The sequence below is a fragment of the Leptodactylus fuscus genome, chromosome 2 (genome assembly GCF_031893055.1).
Source record: "Leptodactylus fuscus isolate aLepFus1 chromosome 2, aLepFus1.hap2, whole genome shotgun sequence".
In the NCBI taxonomy this organism is placed as follows: domain Eukaryota; kingdom Metazoa; phylum Chordata; class Amphibia; order Anura; family Leptodactylidae; genus Leptodactylus; species Leptodactylus fuscus.
The window spans coordinates 283,431,533-283,452,993 of record NC_134266.1 but is presented as its reverse complement, the minus strand read 5'-3'; the positions used below and the strand labels follow the sequence as shown (position 1 = coordinate 283,452,993).

At 35.1% G+C, this 21,461-nt stretch overlaps 1 protein-coding gene across 1 annotated transcript in view; it reads right to left on the bottom strand.

The window, feature by feature from the left end:
• The window catches only part of LOC142194235 (short transient receptor potential channel 2-like), a 247,375-nt gene that overhangs the window by 168,881 nt on the left and 57,033 nt on the right, over positions 1-21,461 (bottom strand). Inside the window, 6 exon segments of the mRNA XM_075263250.1 lie at positions 12,138-12,312; positions 15,673-15,837; positions 16,273-16,476; positions 19,651-19,821; positions 19,823-19,858; positions 19,861-20,346. Coding sequence (XP_075119351.1) covers positions 12,138-12,312; positions 15,673-15,837; positions 16,273-16,476; positions 19,651-19,821; positions 19,823-19,858; positions 19,861-20,346 — 1,237 coding nt within the window.

The following is a 21,461-nucleotide window of genomic DNA, read 5'->3' as shown; positions in this document are numbered from 1 at the left end:
GTACATAGGAGGTAGTATTATAGTAGTTATATTCTTGTACATAGCAGTAGTATTATAGTAGTTATATTCTTGTACATAGGAGCAGTATTATAGTAGTTATATTCTTGTACATAGTAGTAGTATTATAGTAGTTATCTTCTTGTACGTAGGAGCAGTATTATAGTAGTTATATTCTTGTACATAGGAGTAGTATTATAGTAGTTATATTCTTGTACATAGGAGGTAGTATTATAGTAGTTATATTCTTGTACATAGGAGCAGTATTATTATAGTAGTTATATTCTTGTACATAGGAGTAGTAATATAGTAGTTATATTCTTGTACATAGGAGTAGTATTATAGTAGTTATATTCTTGTACATAGGAGTAGTATTATAGTAGTTATATTCTTGTACATAGGAGTAGTATTATAGTAGTTATATTCTTGTATATAGGAGGTAGTATTATAGTAGTTATATCTTTGTACATAGGAGGTAGTATTATTGTAGTTATATTCTTGTACATAGGAGCAGTATTATAGTAGTTATATTCTTGTACATAGGAGGCAGTATTATAGTAGTTATATTCTTGTACATAGGAGCTAGTATTATAGTAGTTATATTCTTGTACATAGGAGTAGTATTATAGTAGTTATATTCTTGTACATAGGAGTAGTATTATAGTAGTTATATTCTTGTACATAGGAGGTAGTATTATAGTAGTTATATTCTTGTACATAGGAGTAGTATTATAGTAGTTATATTCTTGTACATAGGAGGTAGTATTATAGTAGTTATATTCTTGTACATAGGAGGTAGTATTATAGTAGTTATATTCTTGTACATAGGAGCAGTATTATAGTAGTTATATTCTTGTACATAGTAGTTAGTATTTTAGTAGTTATATTCTTGTACATAGGAGTAGTATTATAGTAGTTATATTCTTGTACATAGGAGCAGTATTATAGTAGTTATATTCTTGTACATAGGAGGTAGTATTATAGTAGTTATATTTTTGTATATAGGAGTAGTATTATAGTAGTTATATTCTTGTACATAGGAGTAGTATTATAGTAGTTATATTCTTGTACATAGGAGTAGTATTATAGTAGTTATATTCTTGTACATAGGAGTAGTATTATAGTAGTTATATTCTTGTATATAGGAGGTAGTATTATAGTAGTTATATTCTTGTATATATGAGGTAGTATTATAGTAGTTATATTCTTGTACATAGGAGTAGTATTATAGTAGTTATATTCTTGTACATAGGAGTAGTATTATAGTAGTTATATTCTTGTACATACCAGTAGTATTATAGTAGTTATATTCTTGTACATAGGAGTAGTATTATAGTAGTTATATTCTTGTACATAGGAGTTAGTATTATAGTAATTATATTCTTGTACATAGGAGCAGTATTATAGTAGTTATATTCTTGTACATAGGAGGTAGTATTATAGTAGTTATATTTTTGTTTATAGGAGTAGTATTATAGTAGTTATATTCTTGTACATAGGAGTAGTATTATAGTAGTTATATTCTTGTACATAGGAGTAGTATTATACTAGTTATATTCTTGAACATAGGAGCAGTATTTTAGTAGTTATATTCTTGTACATAGGAGGTAGTATTATAGTAGTTATATCTTTGTATATAGGAGTAGTATTATAGTAGTTATATTTTTGTTTATAGGAGTATTATTATAGTAGTTATATTCTTATACATAGGAGTAGTATTATAGTAGTTATATTCTTGTACATAGGAGTAGTATTATACTAGTTATATTCTTGAACATAGGAGCAGTATTATAGTAGTTATATTCTTGTACATAGGAGTAGTATTATAGTAGTTATATTCTTGTACATAGGAGGTATTATTATAGTAGTTATATTCTTGTATATAGGAGGTAGTATTATAGTAGTTATATTCTTGTTCATAGGAGCAGTATTATTATAGTAGTTATATTCTTGTACATAGGAGTAGTATTATAGTAGTTATATTCTTGTACATAGGAGTAGTATTATAGTAGTTATATTCTTGTACATAGGAGTAGTATTATAGTAGTTATATTCTTGTACATAGGAGTTGTATTATAGTAGTTATATTCTTGTACATAGGAGGTAGTATTATAGTAGTTATATTCTTGTACATAGGAGTTAGTATTATAGTAGTTATATTCTTGTACATAGGAGGTAGTATTATAGTAGTTATATTCTTGTACATAGGAGGTAGTATTATAGTAGTTATATTCTTGTACATAGGAGCAGTATTATAGTAGTTATATTCTTGTACATAGGAGGTAGTTTTATAATAGTTATATTTTTGTATATAGGAGTAGTATTATAGTAGTTATATTCTTGTACATAGGAGTAGTATTATAGTAGTTATATTCTTGTACATAGGAGTAGTATTATAGTAGTTATATTCTTGTATATAGGAGGTAGTATTATAGTAGTTATATCCTTGTACATAGGAGGTAGTATTATAGTAGTTATATTCTTGTACATCTTGTACATAGGAGTAGTATTATAGTAGTTATATTCTTGTACATAGGAGCAGTATTATAGTAGTTATATTCTTGTACATAGGAGTAGTATTATAGTAGTTATATTCTTGTATATAGGAGGTAGTATTATAGTAGTTATATTCTTGTACATAGGAGCAGTATTATAGTAGTTATATTCTTGTACATCTTGTACATAGGAGTAGTATTATAGTAGTTATATTCTTGTATATAGGAGGTAGTATTATAGTAGTTATATCCTTGTACATATGAGTAGTATTATAATAGTTATATTCTTGTACATAGGAGTAGTATTATAGTAGTTATATTCTTGTACATTGGAGTAGTATTATAGTAGTTATATTCTTGTACATAGGAGTAGTATTATAGTAGTTATATTCTTGTACATAGGAGTAGTATTATAGTAGTTATATTCTTGTACATAGGAGGTAGTATTATAGTAGTTATATTCTTGTACATAGCAGTAGTATTATAGTAGTTATATTCTTCTACATAGGAGTAGTATTATAGTAGTTATATTCTTTTACATAGGAGCAGTATTATAGTAGTTATATTCTTGTACATAGGAGGTAGTATTATAGTAGTTATATTCTTGTTCATAGGAGCAGTATTATTATAGTAGTTATATTCTTGTACATAGGAGGTAGTATTATAGTAGTTATATTCTTGTACATAGGAGTAGTATTATAGTAGTTATATTCTTGTACATAGGAGCAGTATTATAGTAGTTATATTCTTGTACATAGAAGCAGTATTATAGTAGTTATATTCTTGTACATAGGAGGTAGTATTATAGTAGTTATATTCTTGTACATAGCAGTAGTATTATAGTAGTTATATTCTTGTACATAGGAGCAGTATTATAGTAGTTATATTCTTGTACATAGTAGTAGTATTATAGTAGTTATCTTCTTGTACGTAGGAGCAGTATTATAGTAGTTATATTCTTGTACATAGGAGTAGTATTATAGTAGTTATATTCTTGTACATAGGAGGTAGTATTATAGTAGTTATATTCTTGTACATAGGAGCAGTATTATTATAGTAGTTATATGCTTGTACATAGGAGTAGTAATATAGTAGTTATATTCTTGTACATAGGAGTAGTATTATAGTAGTTATATTCTTGTACATAGGAGTAGTATTATAGTAGTTATATTCTTGTACATAGGAGTAGTATTATAGTAGTTATATTCTTGTATATAGGAGGTAGTATTATAGTAGTTATATCTTTGTACATAGGAGGTAGTATTATTGTAGTTATATTCTTGTACATAGGAGCAGTATTATAGTAGTTATATTCTTGTACATAGGAGGCAGTATTATAGTAGTTATATTCTTGTACATAGGAGGTAGTATTATAGTAGTTATATTCTTGTACATAGGAGTAGTATTATAGTAGTTATATTCTTGTACATAGGAGTAGTATTATAGTAGTTATATTCTTGTACATAGGAGGTAGTATTATAGTAGTTATATTCTTGTACATAGGAGTAGTATTATAGTAGTTATATTCTTGTACATAGGAGGTAGTATTATAGTAGTTATATTCTTGTACATAGGAGGTAGTATTATAGTAGTTATATTCTTGTACATAGGAGCAGTATTATAGTAGTTATATTCTTGTACATAGTAGTTAGTATTTTAGTAGTTATATTCTTGTACATAGGAGTAGTATTATAGTAGTTATATTCTTGTACATAGGAGCAGTATTATAGTAGTTATATTCTTGTACATAGGAGGTAGTATTATAGTAGTTATATTTTTGTATATAGGAGTAGTATTATAGTAGTTATATTCTTGTACATAGGAGTAGTATTATAGTAGTTATATTCTTGTACATAGGAGTAGTATTATAGTAGTTATATTCTTGTACATAGGAGTAGTATTATAGTAGTTATATTCTTGTATATAGGAGGTAGTATTATAGTAGTTATATTCTTGTATATATGAGGTAGTATTATAGTAGTTATATTCTTGTACATAGGAGTAGTATTATAGTAGTTATATTCTTGTACATAGGAGTAGTATTATAGTAGTTATATTCTTGTACATAGGAGCAGTATTATAGTAGTTATATTCTTGTACATAGTAGTTAGTATTTTAGTAGTTATATTCTTGTACATAGGAGGTAGTATTATAGTAGTTATATTCTTGTACATAGGAGTAGTATTATAGTAGTTATATTCTTGTACATAGGAGGTAGTATTATAGTAGTTATATTCTTGTACATAGGAGGTAGTATTATAGTAGTTATATTCTTATACATAGGAGTAGTATTATAGTAGTTATATTCTTGTACATAGGAGCAGTATTATAATAGTTATATTCTTGTACATAGGAGTAGTATTATAGTAGTTATATTCTTGTACATAGGAGGTAGTATTATAGTAGTTATATTCTTGTACATTGGAGTAGTATTATAGTAGTTATATTCTTGTACATAGGAGCAGTATTATAGTAGTTATATTCTTGTACATAGGAGTAGTATTATAGTAGTTATATTCTTGTACATAGGAGCAGTATTATAGTAGTTATATTCTTGTACATAGGAGTAGTATTATAGTAGTTATATTCTTGTACATAGGAGTAGTATTATAGTAGTTATATTCTTGTACATAGGAGGTATTATTATAGTAGTTATATTCTTGTATATAGGAGGTAGTATTATAGTAGTTATATCCTTGTACATAGGAGGTAGTATTATAGTAGTTATATTCTTGTACATAGGAGTAGTATTATAGTAGTTATATTCTTGTACATAGGAGTAGTATTATAGTAGTTATATTCTTGTACATAGGAGTTGTATTATAGTAGTTATATTCTTGTACATAGGAGGTAGTATTATAGTAGTTATATTCTTGTACATAGGAGTTAGTATTATAGTAGTTATATTCTTGTACATAGGAGGTAGTATTATAGTAGTTATATTCTTGTACATAGGAGGTAGTATTATAGTAGTTATATTCTTGTACATAGGAGCAGTATTATAGTAGTTATATTCTTGTACATAGGAGGTAGTTTTATAATAGTTATATTTTTGTATATAGGAGTAGTATTATAGTAGTTATATTCTTGTACATAGGAGTAGTATTATAGTAGTTATATTCTTGTACATAGGAGTAGTATTATAGTAGTTATATTCTTGTATATAGGAGGTAGTATTATAGTAGTTATATCCTTGTACATAGGAGGTAGTATTATAGTAGTTATATTCTTGTACATCTTGTACATAGGAGTAGTATTATAGTAGTTATATTCTTGTACATAGGAGCAGTATTATAGTAGTTATATTCTTGTACATAGGAGTAGTATTATAGTAGTTATATTCTTGTATATAGGAGGTAGTATTATAGTAGTTATATTCTTGTACATAGGAGCAGTATTATAGTAGTTATATTCTTGTACATCTTGTACATAGGAGTAGTATTATAGTAGTTATATTCTTGTATATAGGAGGTAGTATTATAGTAGTTATATCCTTGTACATAGGAGTAGTATTATAATAGTTATATTCTTGTACATAGGAGTAGTATTATAGTAGTTATATTCTTGTACATTGGAGTAGTATTATAGTAGTTATATTCTTGTACATAGGAGTAGTATTATAGTAGTTATATTCTTGTACATAGGAGTAGTATTATAGTAGTTATATTCTTGTACATAGCAGTAGTATTATAGTAGTTATATTCTTCTACATAGGAGTAGTATTATAGTAGTTATATTCTTTTACATAGGAGCAGTATTATAGTAGTTATATTCTTGTACATAGGAGGTAGTATTATAGTAGTTATATTCTTGTTCATAGGAGCAGTATTATTATAGTAGTTATATTCTTGTACATAGGAGTAGTAATATAGTAGTTATATTCTTGTACATAGGAGTAGTATTATAGTAGTTATATTCTTGTACATAGGAGTAGTATTATAGTAGTTATATTCTTGTACATAGGAGTAGTATTATAGTAGTTATATTCTTGTACATAGGAGCAGTATTATAGTAGTTATATTCTTGTACATAGAAGCAGTATTATAGTAGTTATATTCTTGTACATAGGAGGTAGTATTATAGTAGTTATATTCTTGTACATAGCAGTAGTATTATAGTAGTTATATTCTTGTACATAGGAGCAGTATTATAGTAGTTATATTCTTGTACATAGTAGTAGTATTATAGTAGTTATCTTCTTGTACGTAGGAGCAGTATTATAGTAGTTATATTCTTGTACATAGGAGTAGTATTATAGTAGTTATATTCTTGTACATAGGAGGTAGTATTATAGTAGTTATATTCTTGTACATAGGAGCAGTATTATTATAGTAGTTATATTCTTGTACATAGGAGTAGTAATATAGTAGTTATATTCTTGTACATAGGAGTAGTATTATAGTAGTTATATTCTTGTACATAGGAGTAGTATTATAGTAGTTATATTCTTGTACATAGGAGTAGTATTATAGTAGTTATATTCTTGTATATAGGAGGTAGTATTATAGTAGTTATATCTTTGTACATAGGAGGTAGTATTATTGTAGTTATATTCTTGTACATAGGAGCAGTATTATAGTAGTTATATTCTTGTACATAGGAGGCAGTATTATAGTAGTTATATTCTTGTACATAGGAGGTAGTATTATAGTAGTTATATTCTTGTACATAGGAGTAGTATTATAGTAGTTATATTCTTGTACATAGGAGTAGTATTATAGTAGTTATATTCTTGTACATAGGAGGTAGTATTATAGTAGTTATATTCTTGTACATAGGAGTAGTATTATAGTAGTTATATTCTTGTACATAGGAGGTAGTATTATAGTAGTTATATTCTTGTACATAGTAGTTAGTATTTTAGTAGTTATATTCTTGTACATAGGAGTAGTATTATAGTAGTTATATTCTTGTACATAGGAGCAGTATTATAGTAGTTATATTCTTGTACATAGGAGGTAGTATTATAGTAGTTATATTTTTGTATATAGGAGTAGTATTATAGTAGTTATATTCTTGTACATAGGAGTAGTATTATAGTAGTTATATTCTTGTACATAGGAGTAGTATTATAGTAGTTATATTCTTGTACATAGGAGTAGTATTATAGTAGTTATATTCTTGTATATAGGAGGTAGTATTATAGTAGTTATATTCTTGTATATATGAGGTAGTATTATAGTAGTTATATTCTTGTACATAGGAGTAGTATTATAGTAGTTATATTCTTGTACATAGGAGTAGTATTATAGTAGTTATATTCTTGTACATAGGAGCAGTATTATAGTAGTTATATTCTTGTACATAGTAGTTAGTATTTTAGTAGTTATATTCTTGTACATAGGAGGTAGTATTATAGTAGTTATATTCTTGTACATAGGAGTAGTATTATAGTAGTTATATTCTTGTACATAGGAGGTAGTATTATAGTAGTTATATTCTTGTACATAGGAGGTAGTATTATAGTAGTTATATTCTTATACATAGGAGTAGTATTATAGTAGTTATATTCTTGTACATAGGAGCAGTATTATAATAGTTATATTCTTGTACATAGGAGTAGTATTATAGTAGTTATATTCTTGTACATAGGAGGTAGTATTATAGTAGTTATATTCTTGTACATTGGAGTAGTATTATAGTAGTTATATTCTTGTACATAGGAGCAGTATTATAGTAGTTATATTCTTGTACATAGGAGTAGTATTATAGTAGTTATATTCTTGTACATAGGAGCAGTATTATAGTAGTTATATTCTTGTACATAGGAGGTAGTATTATAGTAGTTATATTTTTGTATATAGGAGTAGTATTATAGTAGTTATATTCTTGTACATAGGAGTAGTATTATAGTAGTTATATTCTTGTACATAGGAGTAGTATTATAGTAGTTATATTCTTGTACATAGGAGGTAGTATTATAGTAGTTATATTCTTGTACATAGGAGGTAGTATTATAGTAGTTATATTCTTGTACATAGGAGTAGTATTATAGTAGTTATATTCTTGTATATAGGAGGTAGTATTATAGTAGTTATATTCTTGTACATAGGAGTAGTATTATACTAGTTATATTCTTGAACATAGGAGCAGTATTTTAGTAGTTATATTCTTGTACATAGGAGGTAGTATTATAGTAGTTATATCTTTGTATATAGGAGTAGTATTATAGTAGTTATATTTTTGTTTATAGGAGTATTATTATAGTAGTTATATTCTTGTACATAGGAGTAGTATTATAGTAGTTATATTCTTGTACATAGGAGTAGTATTATAGTAGTTATATTCTTATACATAGGAGGTATTATTATAGTAGTTATATTCTTGTATATAGGAGGTAGTATTATAGTAGTTATATCCTTGTACATAGGAGGTAGTATGATAGTAGTTATATTCTTGTACATAGGAGTAGTATTATAGTAGTTATATTCTTGTACATAGGAGGTAGTATTATAGTAGTTATATTCTTGTACATAGGAGTTAGTATTATAGTAGTTATATTCTTGTACATAGGAGGTAGTATTATAGTAGTTATATTCTTGTACATAGGAGGTAGTATTATAGTAGTTATATTCTTGTACATAGGAGCAGTATTATAGTAGTTATATTCTTGTACATAGGAGGTAGTTTTGTAATAGTTATATTTTTGTATATAGGAGTAGTATTATAGTAGTTATATTCTTGTACATAGCAGTAGTATTATAGTAGTTATATTCTTGTACATAGGAGTAGTATTATAGTAGTTATATTCTTGTATATAGGAGGTAGTATTATAGTAGTTATATCCTTGTACATAGGAGGTAGTATTATAGTAGTTATATTCTTGTACATCTTGTACATAGGAGTAGTATTATAGTAGTTATATTCTTGTACATAGGAGCAGTATTATAGTAGTTATATTCTTGTACATAGGAGTAGTATTATTGTAGTTATATTCTTGTATATAGGAGGTAGTATTATAGTAGTTATATTCTTGTACATAGGAGCAGTATTATAGTAGTTATATTCTTGTACATCTGGTACATAGGAGTAGTATTATAGTAGTTATATTCTTGTATATAGGAGGTAGTATTATAGTAGTTATATCCTTGTACATAGGAGTAGTATTATAATAGTTATATTCTTGTACATAGGAGTAGTATTATAGTAGTTATATTCTTGTACATAGGAGTTGTATTATAGTAGTTATATTCTTGTACATAGGAGTAGTATTATAGTAGTTATATTCTTGTACATAGGAGTTGTATTATAGTAGTTATATTCTTCTACATTGGAGTAGTATTATAGTAGTTATATTCTTGTACATAGGAGTAGTATTATAGTAGTTATATTCTTGTACATAGGAGTTGTATTATAGTAGTTATATTCTTGTACATAGGAGTAGTATTATAGTAGTTATATTCTTGTACATAGGAGTAGTATTATATTAGTTATATTCTTGTACATAGGAGGTAGTATAGGAGGTAGTATTATAGTAGTTATATTCTTGTACATAGCAGTAGTATTATAGTAGTTATATTCTTCTACATAGGAGTAGTATTATAGTAGTTATATTCTTTTACATAGGAGCAGTATTATAGTAGTTATATTCTTGTACATAGGAGGTAGTATTATAGTAGTTATATTCTTGTACATAGGAGTAGTATTATAGTAGTTATATTCTTGTACATAGGAACAGTATTATAGTAGTTATATTCTTTTACATAGGAGCAGTATTATAGTAGTTATATTCTTGTACATATGAGGTAGTATTATAGTAGTTATATTCTTGTACATAGGAGTAGTATTATAGTAGTTATATTCTTGTACATAGGAGTAGTATTATAGTAGTTATATACTTGTACATAGGAGTAGTATTATAGTAGTTATATTCTTGTACATAGGAGGTAGTATTATAGTAGTTATATTCTTGTACATAGGAGTAGTATTATAGTAGTTATATTCTTGTACATAGGAGCAGTATTATAGTAGTTATATTCTTGTACATAGTAGTAGTATTATAGTAGTTATCTTCTTGTACGTAGGAGCAGTATTATAGTAGTTATATTCTTGTACATAGGAGTAGTATTATAGTAGTTATATTCTTGTACATAGGAGGTAGTATTATAGTAGTTATATTCTTGTACATAGGAGCAGTATTATTATAGTAGTTATATTCTTGTACATAGGAGTAGTAATATAGTAGTTATATTCTTGTACATAGGAGTAGTATTATAGTAGTTATATTCTTGTACATAGGAGTAGTATTATAGTAGTTATATTCTTGTACATAGGAGTAGTATTATAGTAGTTATATTCTTGTATATAGGAGGTAGTATTATAGTAGTTATATCTTTGTACATAGGAGGTAGTATTATTGTAGTTATATTCTTGTACATAGGAGCAGTATTATAGTAGTTATATTCTTGTACATAGGAGGCAGTATTATAGTAGTTATATTCTTGTACATAGGAGTTAGTATTATAGTAGTTATATTCTTGTACATAGGAGTAGTATTATAGTAGTTATATTCTTGTACATAGGAGTAGTATTATAGTAGTTATATTCTTGTACATAGGAGGTAGTATTATAGTAGTTATATTCTTGTACATAGGAGGTAGTATTATAGTAGTTATATTCTTGTACATAGGAGTAGTATTATAGTAGTTATATTCTTGTACATAGGAGGTAGTATTATAGTAGTTATATTCTTGTACATAGGAGGTAGTATTATAGTAGTTATATTCTTGTACATAGGAGTAGTATTATAGTAGTTATATTCTTGTACATAGGAGGCAGTATTATAGTAGTTATATTCTTGTACATAGGAGTAGTATTATAGTAGTTATATTCTTGTACATAGGAGCAGTATTATAGTAGTTATATTCTTGTACATAGTAGTTAGTATTTTAGTAGTTATATTCTTGTACATAGGAGTAGTATTATAGTAGTTATATTCTTGTACATAGGAGCAGTATTATAGTAGTTATATTCTTGTATATAGGAGGTAGTATTATAGTAGTTATATCCTTGTACATTGGAGGTAGTATTATAGTAGTTATATTCGTGTACATAGGAGCAGTATTATAGTAGTTATATTCTTGTACATAGGAGGCAGTATTATAGTAGTTATATTCTTGTACATAGGAGCAGTATTATAGTAGTTATATTCTTGTACATAGGAGGCAGTATTATAGTAGTTATATTCTTGTACATAGGAGGTAGTATTATAGTAGTTATATTCTTGTACATAGGAGTAGTATTATAGTAGTTATATTCTTGTATATAGGAGGTAGTATTATAGTAGTTATATTCTTGTACATAGGAGTAGTATTATAGTAGTTATATTCTTGTACATAGGAGTAGTATTATAGTAGTTATATTCTTGTACATAGGAGGTAGTATTATAGTACTTATATTCTTGTACATAGGAGGTAGTATTATAGTACTTATATTCTTGTACATAGGAGGTAGTATTATAGTACTTATATTCTTGTACATAGAGACAGTATTATACTTATTTTAGTCTTGGATGTAGCAGAATATATGTTCAGTTCAGTGTAACGTTAGATGTACTGGAGTATTAATATAGCGACTGAAGCCTTTTTGTCTGGTATCCGAATCTAAGAACAGACTGATGACTCTGGAGTTACACCGTAGACTAACCTGCCACCCAGATCATGTGTAGAGAATTCTGCCATATAGTCTGGTTTCTTCCCTCGTATATATCATGTCTTCTCTCCATGATCAAAGACTCCACCAGTAGAAATATCAGAAACCACAAATAGGAGGCCGAGTGAAGAAGGAACTTTATAACCGGAATCTTAAGGATTTTGCCAACCTGAATGTTAATCGTAGAAAAAAAAAACATTACATCATATACGATAAGATAATACTTTACTAGTCCCACCATGGGGATATTCAGTGTGTCACAGCAGCAGATAATACAATAATATAGTACAAGAAAGACACAGACAAGCTCAGAGCAGAAAAGATACCAGGAGTCATAACAACTAAGAAGAAAAGGAAAGACTCAGAATCATTTAGTTCTCTGTGCAGAGTGTCTTCGCTTGGCCTGATTTAGATTATACAGCCTGACCGTTGATGGAAGGAAGGACCTGCAATAGCTCCTTCTCACACTTGGGGTGAAGCAGACGGTCACTTACAGTGCTGCCCAGTGCTATCACGGTCATACATGGGTTGGGATTTGTTTTCCAGCATGGAGGTCACCACAGACAGTATCCTTCTGTCACCCACCACCTGTACTGGGTCCAGGGGGCTCCCCAGGACAGAGCTGGCCCTCCTGATCAGCCTGTCAAGTCTATTTCTTTCCCTGGCTGGTATGCTACTACCCCTGAAGGCCACACCGAAGAGGACGGGTGATGCTACTATAGAGTTGAGAAAAGGCCCTAAGAAATGCCCCCTTGATTCCAAAAGCCCTCAGCCTCCTGAGCCGGTAGAGTCTGCTGTGACCCTTTCTGTGCAGCGCCTCCAGGTGATCGGCCCAGTCCATTTATTATTGAGGAGCACACCCAGGTACTTATAGGTCCTGACTATCTCAATACATGTCCCTTGGATCTCCAACAGGGTCGGAGCACTTCTCCGTTTACTAAAGTCCACCACCATCTCCTTGGTCTTCCCAGCATTAATCCTGATGTGGTTCCGCTGACCCCAGTCCACAAAGTCCAGGTTTAAGTCTCTGTACTCCCTGTCACCCCCCCCCCCCCCCCCCCCCTCTGTGATGAGGCTACTATTGCAGAGTCATCGGAGTTCTTCTGTAAGTAACAGCTGGATGAGTTGCACCTAAAGTCAGCAGTGTACAGTGTGAACAGGGCCAAGAACTGTTCCTTGTGGTGCCCCCGTACTACAGATCACAGTGTCAGACACACAGTCACGGGCTCTCACATACTGAGGGCGGGTTGTCCGGTAGTCTAGGATCCAGTAGGACAGGTGATGGTCCACACCACCAAGGTTCAGCTTCTCCCTCGGTAGCCCTGGCTGAATGGTGGTGAAAGCTCCGGAGAAATCACAGGACATTATTCTCACAGTGTTCACGGGTTTCTCCAGGTGAGAGAGAGCTCTGTGAAGAAGGTGGATGATGGCGTCATCCACCCCAATGCCCAGGCAATAGGTAAACTGGAGGGGGTCCATAGCAGAACACACTAGAGGTTGGAGATGTGTCAGGACCAGTCTCTCTAGGACCTTCATCAAGTGGGATGTCAATGCTACAGGTCTGCAGCCCTTGAGGTCCGTTGGATGAGGTGTCTTTAGAACTGGTACCACACAAGACGTTTTCCACAGTTGAGATACCTCTCCCAGCTTCAGGCTCATATTGTATATGTGTGTAATAACGCCACACAGCTGGTCTCCGCACATTTTAAGAACTCTCAAGTTTATGCCATCGGGCTTTCCCTAATCTATTGCCTCAGCCCCTTTTGCACAATCCTTAGGCATTCCTTATCTCCAGACCTGAAGGCTTTCTTTTTCTCCTTGAGAAGAGTTTTTATATCAGAGTTAATCCATGGCTTGTTATTAGAGAAACACCTCACCACTTTTTTGGGTGCCGTGTTGTCTACACAGAAATTGATGTAGTCCGTTATGCAGTGTGTAAGCCCCCAATGTCATTAAGATGGTAATCTTGCAACACTTCCCATGCAGTTGTATCAAAACAATCCCTCAGAGCCCCCACACACTCTTCAGACCAAATCCTCACTGTATGAGTAACAGCTGGTTCTCTATGTACAAGTGGCTTGTATACTGGTCGCAGATGCACCAGGTTGTGATCTGATCTACCTGGGGGAGGTAGGGCTGAAGAGCTATTTGCCTCCATTACATTGGCAAAGAGCAAGTCCAGTGTTCTGTTGTCTCTTGTGAGGCAGGTTACATACTGTATGAAACTGGGTAGAGTTGATGATGATGGAGAGACATGGTTAAAATCTCCAGACACAAGGAGGAGGGCCCTGGGGTGTAACGATTGCAGCTGGCTCACCACAGCGTGTAACACATCACAGGCAGAATCAGCTTGTGCAGATAACACGATAACATGTGATAATTGCCTCGGTATGTAATAATGTATATATATATATATATATATATATATATATATATATATATATATATCCTATTAATATTATATATGTGAAAGTTTGTGAGTTTGGATGTTTGTTCCTCAATCACACTCGAACAGCTGAATAAATTTCCTAGAAATTTCACACACACCTACATATTGGCCAGGAAGGGGTAATAAGCTACTTTAAAAGTGTCTCACTCACCCCAAAAAGCCACCGTGACCCTCCAAAGTTGTCGCCTGGTCCACTGTCGGGCCGGGCATGACGTCAGCGCAGGTAGTTAGACGCCACTCCTATTGGTGCATGGCGGTGTGTGGGCGGGATAGGGAGCCAGCACAGCGGCCCATAGGTTGGCGCCGAATTGTGGTCGTGGCCAGCGCGTGGGGACTCCTCGCTGAACATGGCAGCTGCCCGCATGGTTCCGAACGCTGCTGACACGCTGCCCGGCCACACATTGCCTCAGGCGTAGCATGCAGCAGCGCACCCGGCCCGAACAAGCCCAGCCGCACCTACCCTTGAAGTGTGTGACCGGGAACACACAAAGCACGGAAAGGTCACACAGCTCCCCAGCATCTACATGGTGAGTGCTGCGGGAACAGGGATCGCCAGCTTGCTAAAGTGAGAGAGAGGTGGGAGGGCACAGGTGATCGGTAGGGGCCAGGGGGAGGGGGGTTGCTGGTTTGGGGGAGGTGCTGGTGGTAGGAGTTACAGAGGGGGCCAGAGGGGTCGTGTTTTTACACCAGAGTGCAGAAGGCAAGTAGGGGGGAGGGGGGCCATATTGCACATGTGGAAAGAGTGGGAAGGGTGACCGAGGTCACGGGTGGGTGGTGCTGGGGGAAGGGGTAGATGTAGGAGGTGACTAGAACTGTAAAGGGGGAAAGGGGGACGCGGGTGGGGGGTAAGGGGTGGGCTGGAGGTGCAGCAGCGGGGCCGTGGGGTCCTGGCCCACGACGCTGTGGGATGTGACTGCGCTGGTCGCAAGGAAAGGGCCGTGGGGGGCCACGGGCCACACTGCAGGTGGATCACGCAAGGGTGAGGGGACAGCGGACGGAGTCGCGGGTTATAGCTAGTATATATATATATATATATATATATATATATATATATATATATATACACACACTTCTACGTACCTTAGACTTTGGAGCCAGCCAGTAGATGAGACACAGGAGAGGCATGGTGAGGAAGATGGCGCAGGAGATGAAGAGCTTCCAGATGGTGTTGCTGCCCCTCCAGCCTGACAACTTCCCGCTCCAGATAGAGGACAGGACTTGCTGGCAAATGGGATGAGCCACAAACTGGTGGAGAAGAATAAAGGAGACCATTAGAAGTAAGTTAGTAGGTTTTATGTAGTGTCCACTAGAGGGCAGAGTAGCACATGGGGCAGGTTATGGATTGTCTGTATTAGTAAAACACAGAAATCCCATCAATAACATTATTTTATGGGTAATATTAACACATACAGTAGTGTTGAGTCTGTCTAATAAGCCACGTACTGAAGCCACATTCACAATTTTGTTGCCCTCCAGCTGGATTCTGTCGCCCTTCTGTTGACAGACGCGCCCCTAACAGCTTAGCTGAAATCCTAGGATCCCAGAGACATCTTTCACATGTCACTGGTTCCGTGTGTATTGTGCATAGGCCTAATAAGGATTCATGACATGAACCAGAGGGGCCCCTTGTAGTTAGGGCCACTCCAGTCCATGCAGTGCCTTGTATGTCTATCCTTTTACCCTCTTCTGGTTGTGGTGCACCGCGAGCCGCAGTCGGGCCAGGTTGGGGATTCCTTCCTCGAATGCCTGATTGTCCATCTCTTCTTCATCGCTGTCATCTCCACAGTCGTTCAGCACTGCGGTGACTTCGCTCTGGTTACGACACATTCCCAGCAGCTCCACCGCAAACTCCTGACTCAGGTCCTCCAGGCTCAGGTACTCAGGCTGCAGAGATCACAGGACACAGGGCAGGATATGGGGGTACAAATATCTGGAACATTACATATTCACAATGCACTGCAGGTTATTAAAGCTAGATGGCGCTATTTGCTGGGGTAAATGATGAGGGATATAATACAGTCTAAGCTTCTATTACAGAAGTGCCCAACCCCCAACCCCATGCACAAACTGTACTACATTGTATAAAGATGCTCCATCAGTTACAGGTTATAGTACTGCTGTTCAATGATAGCCGCTCCAATATCAACAGCACTAATGTCAGATGGCTGCAATAACAGCACAACCAAAAATGTATTGCCATTCAGGGTCTAATATTACTGTGATAAGCAAACTTTCTATTAGTGCATGAGGACAGCACATCGCGAAATAGAGCACAACTGGACAACAGGGGCTAGAGCACTAAACCACTGGACACCTGGGGCTAGAGCACTAAACCACTGGACACCAGAGACTAGAGCACTAAAGCACTGGACACCAGGGACTAGAGCACTAAAGCTCTAGAAACCAAGGGCTAAAGCACTAAACCACTGGACACCAGGGGCTAGAGCACTAAACCACTGGACACCTGGGGCTAGAGCACTAAAAAACTGGACACCAGGGGCTAGAGCACCAAACCACTGGACACTAGGGGACTAGAGCACTAAAGCTCTAGAAACCAGGGGCTAAAGCACTAAAACACTGGACACTAGGGGCTAGAGCACCAAAAAACTGGACACAAGGGGCTAGAGCACTAAAAAAACGACACCAAGGGCTAGAGCACCAAACCACTGGACACCAGGGACTAGAGCACTAAAGCACTGGAAACCAGGGGCTAAAGCACTAAACCACTGGACATCAGGGGCTAGAGCCACAAAAAATTGGACTCCAGGGGCTAGAGCACTAAAAAACTGGGCACCAGGGACTAGAGCACTAAAGCACTGGACACCAGGGACTAGAGCACTAAAGCACTGAAAACCAGGACTAAACCACTGGGACACCAGGGGCTAGAGCACTAAAAAACTGGACACCAGGGGCTAGAGCACTAAACCACTGGACACCACAGACTAGAGCACTAAAACACTGGACACTAGGAGATAAAGCACTAAACCACTGGAAACCAGGGACTAAATCACTGGACACCAGGGACTAGAGCACTAAATCAATGGACACCAGGGGATAGAGCACTAAACCACTGGACACCACAGACTAGAGCACTAAAACACTGGACACTAGGAGATAAAGCACTAAACCACTGGAAACCAGGGACTAAATCACTGGACACCAGGGACTAGAGCACTAAATCAATGGACACCAGGGGATAGAGCACTAAACCACTGGACACCACAGACTAGAGCAAAAAAGCACTGGACCCCAGGGACTAGAGCACTGAAGCACTGGACATCTGGGACTAGAGCATAAAACCACCAGACACCAGGGACTAGAGCACTAAACCACTGAACACCACAGTCTAGGGCACTAAACCACTGGACACCAGCGACTAAAGCAGTAAATTACTGGACATCAGGAGCTAGAGTAGTAAACCACTGGAGTTCAATGACAGCCGATATCTCCTGCAGTAATGTCAGATGGCTGCAATAACAGCACGACCAAAAATGTATTTCCATTCAGGGTCTAATATTACTGTGATAAGCAAACTTTCTATTAGTGCATGAGGACAGCACATCGGGAAATAGAGCACATCTGGACACCAGGGGCTAGAGCACTAAACCACTGGACACCAGGGGCTAGAGAGCTAAAGCACTGGACACCAGGGGCTAGAGCACTAAACCACTGGACACCAGGGACTAGAGCACTAAAGCACTGGACACCATGGACTAGAGCACTAAACCACTGGACACCAGGGGCTAGAGAACTAAAGCACTGGACACCAGGGACTAGAGCACTAAACCACTGGACACCAGGGACTAGAGCACTAAACCACTGGACACCAGGGGCTAGAGAACTAAAGCACTGGACACCAGGGACTAGAGCACTAAAGCACTGGACACCATGGACTAGAGCACTAAACCACTGGACACCAGGGACTAGAGCACTAAAGCACTGGACACCAGGGGCTAGAGAACTAAAGCACTGGACACCAGGGACTAGAGCACTAAACCACTGGACACCAGGGGGCTAGAGAACTAAAGCACTGGACACCAGGGGCTAGAGAACTAAAGCACTGGACACCAGGGACTAGAGCACTAAACCACTGGACACCAGGGGCTAGAGAACTAAAGCACTGGACACCAGGGACTAGAGCACTAAAGCACTGGACACCAGGGACTAGAGCACTAAACCACTGGACCCTAGGAGATAAAGGACTAAACCACTGGACACCAGGGACAAGAGCACTGAACCACTGGAAAAAAAGAATTACAGCCCTAAACCACCAGACACTGGTTTTTTACACTAAGCTATTGTGCAAAACTATGTGCAAGGAAAAGCAGCAAACTATTGCACCCTAACAACTGGGACATTTAACTACTGAACAACTGGGACTAAGAATCTAAACGACTGAACACCAGGAAATGAAGTGATAAATGACTAGACACCAGAGACTGCCACATTTAACGAGTGGACACCAGGGACAGAAAACACTAAGACACGATACACGAGGAACTCGAGCACTAGTCACCAGGGATGGAAACACTAAGCCAATGAACACTAAGGACTGAGCCTATGACCAGGGTCATGGACCCTAAAACACTAGACAAGAAGGACTGGGGCACTAAACCACAGCCAGGAAACTTGGGGACAGCCCTGACCCCTTGTCTCTAGACACCAAGCACTGTAACACAAGGCTGGTGGACACCAGAGATGGAGAATCTAAACCAAAGAATACCAGAAACTAAAGAACCTAAAGAACCAAAGTACTGAACAACAAGGGCTAAACAACACTAAACAACTAGGACAGGGCTAGGACACTCACAGAACACAACCGGGTCTCTGAAACCAAACAGAACCCCAAAGACTGGGACCCTAAACCTCTGGACACCAGGGATATGAGAGCTAGATCTCTAATTTATGGGTTCTAATCTATAGGACACAAGGGGGTGGACTACAAGTCACAAGCTGCTACTATAGCCATAAGACACATCTTCAGTCTTCAATATACATGACACAATGTTTTCTAATCCATACCATGAAGCACCAGAAAAGATGAGATCAATAACCAACCTTAAATTCTGGCTCTCTCCTTGAAAGTCTCTTAAGTTCCCGACTCAGCTTGAAGGCTCTCAACATGGCGTCTTCACTGGCGATGGACAGATATGCCCTGCTGGCGATTCCTTTGTATGTGTTGATGCGAGACAGTGAGAACTTAAGGAGGTCATATTTGCGTCCATTGTCTGCACTCCAGACACGTGCAGGAGATCTTGTGCGGTAGTGGGTGATCACATGACCTTTTTTCATAAGCATCTCCACAATTTCATAGAGGTCCTTCTCACAGGCCAAGGTGAGCGGAGTGACTCCAGGAGCAAAGCGGGAGTTGTCAATAGAGTTGTCAAAGAAAGCCATTGAGAAAGACTTGATGTCCATCTTTAGTCCCTTCTCTTGGTCCAACCGATCCAGTAACATCTTTACCACATGAGGTTGGTTGGTGTCAACAGCCACGAGGAGAGCTTCATGGATCTGCCTAAAGTCAAATTTCACACAATGCAACAAGGTCTTCATGATCTCCTCGTTTCCTGTACGAATGGCGAGATTGAGAGCCTCCCGCCATGAGCGGTCTTCACTGTCATCCAACTGCCGCAAGATCCCGTCACTGACATGTAAAAGCTGCTGAACCTGAGGAAGGTTACCATCATGTATAGCATTGATGAGAGAAACGGGAAACTTCAGCTTCTTATTCACAATTTCTCTCCAGTGGGCTTGCTAAAAACAAGAACAAGAATATAACAGTTATAACACTGCCCCCTATATACAAAAATATCACTACTATAAAACTACTCCTATGTACAAGGATATAACTACTATAATACTACCCCTATGTACAAGAATATAACTACTATAATACTACTCCTATGTACAAGAATATAACTACTATAATACTACTCCTATGTACAAGAATATAACTACTATAATACTACCTCCTATGTACAAGAATATAACTACTATAATACTACCTCCTATGTACAAGAATATAACTACTATAATACAACTCCTATGTACAAGAATATAACTACTATAATACTGCTCCTATGTACAAGAATATAACTTACTATAATACTACTCCTATGTACAAGAATATAGCTACTATAATACTACTCCCTATGTACAAGAATATAACTACTATAATACTACTCCTATGTACAAGAATATAACTACTATAATACTACTCCTATAAACAAGAATATAACTACTATAATACTGCTCCTATGCACAAGAATATAACTACTATAATACTGCTCCTATGTACAAGATTATAACTACTATAATACTACTCCTATGTACAAGAATATAACTACTATAATACTACCTCCTATGTACAAGAATATAACTACTATAATACTACCTCCTATGTACAAGAATATAACTACTATAATACTACCTCCTATGTACAAGAATATAACTACTATAATACTGCTCCTATGTACAAGAATATAACTACTATAATACTGCTCCTATATACAAGAATATAACTACTATAATACTACTCCTATGTACAAGAATATAACTACTATAATACTACTCCTATGTACAAGAATATAACTACTATAATACTGCTCCTATATACAAGAATATAACTACTATAATACTACTCCTATATTCAAGAATATAACTACTATAATACTACCTCCTATGTACAAGAATATAACTACTATAATACTACCTCCTATATACAAGAATATAACTACTATAATACTACTCCTATGTACAAGAATATAACTACTATAATACTACTCCTATGTACAAGAATATAACTACTATAATACTACTCCTATGTACAAGAATATAACTACTATAATACTGCTCCTATATACAAGAAT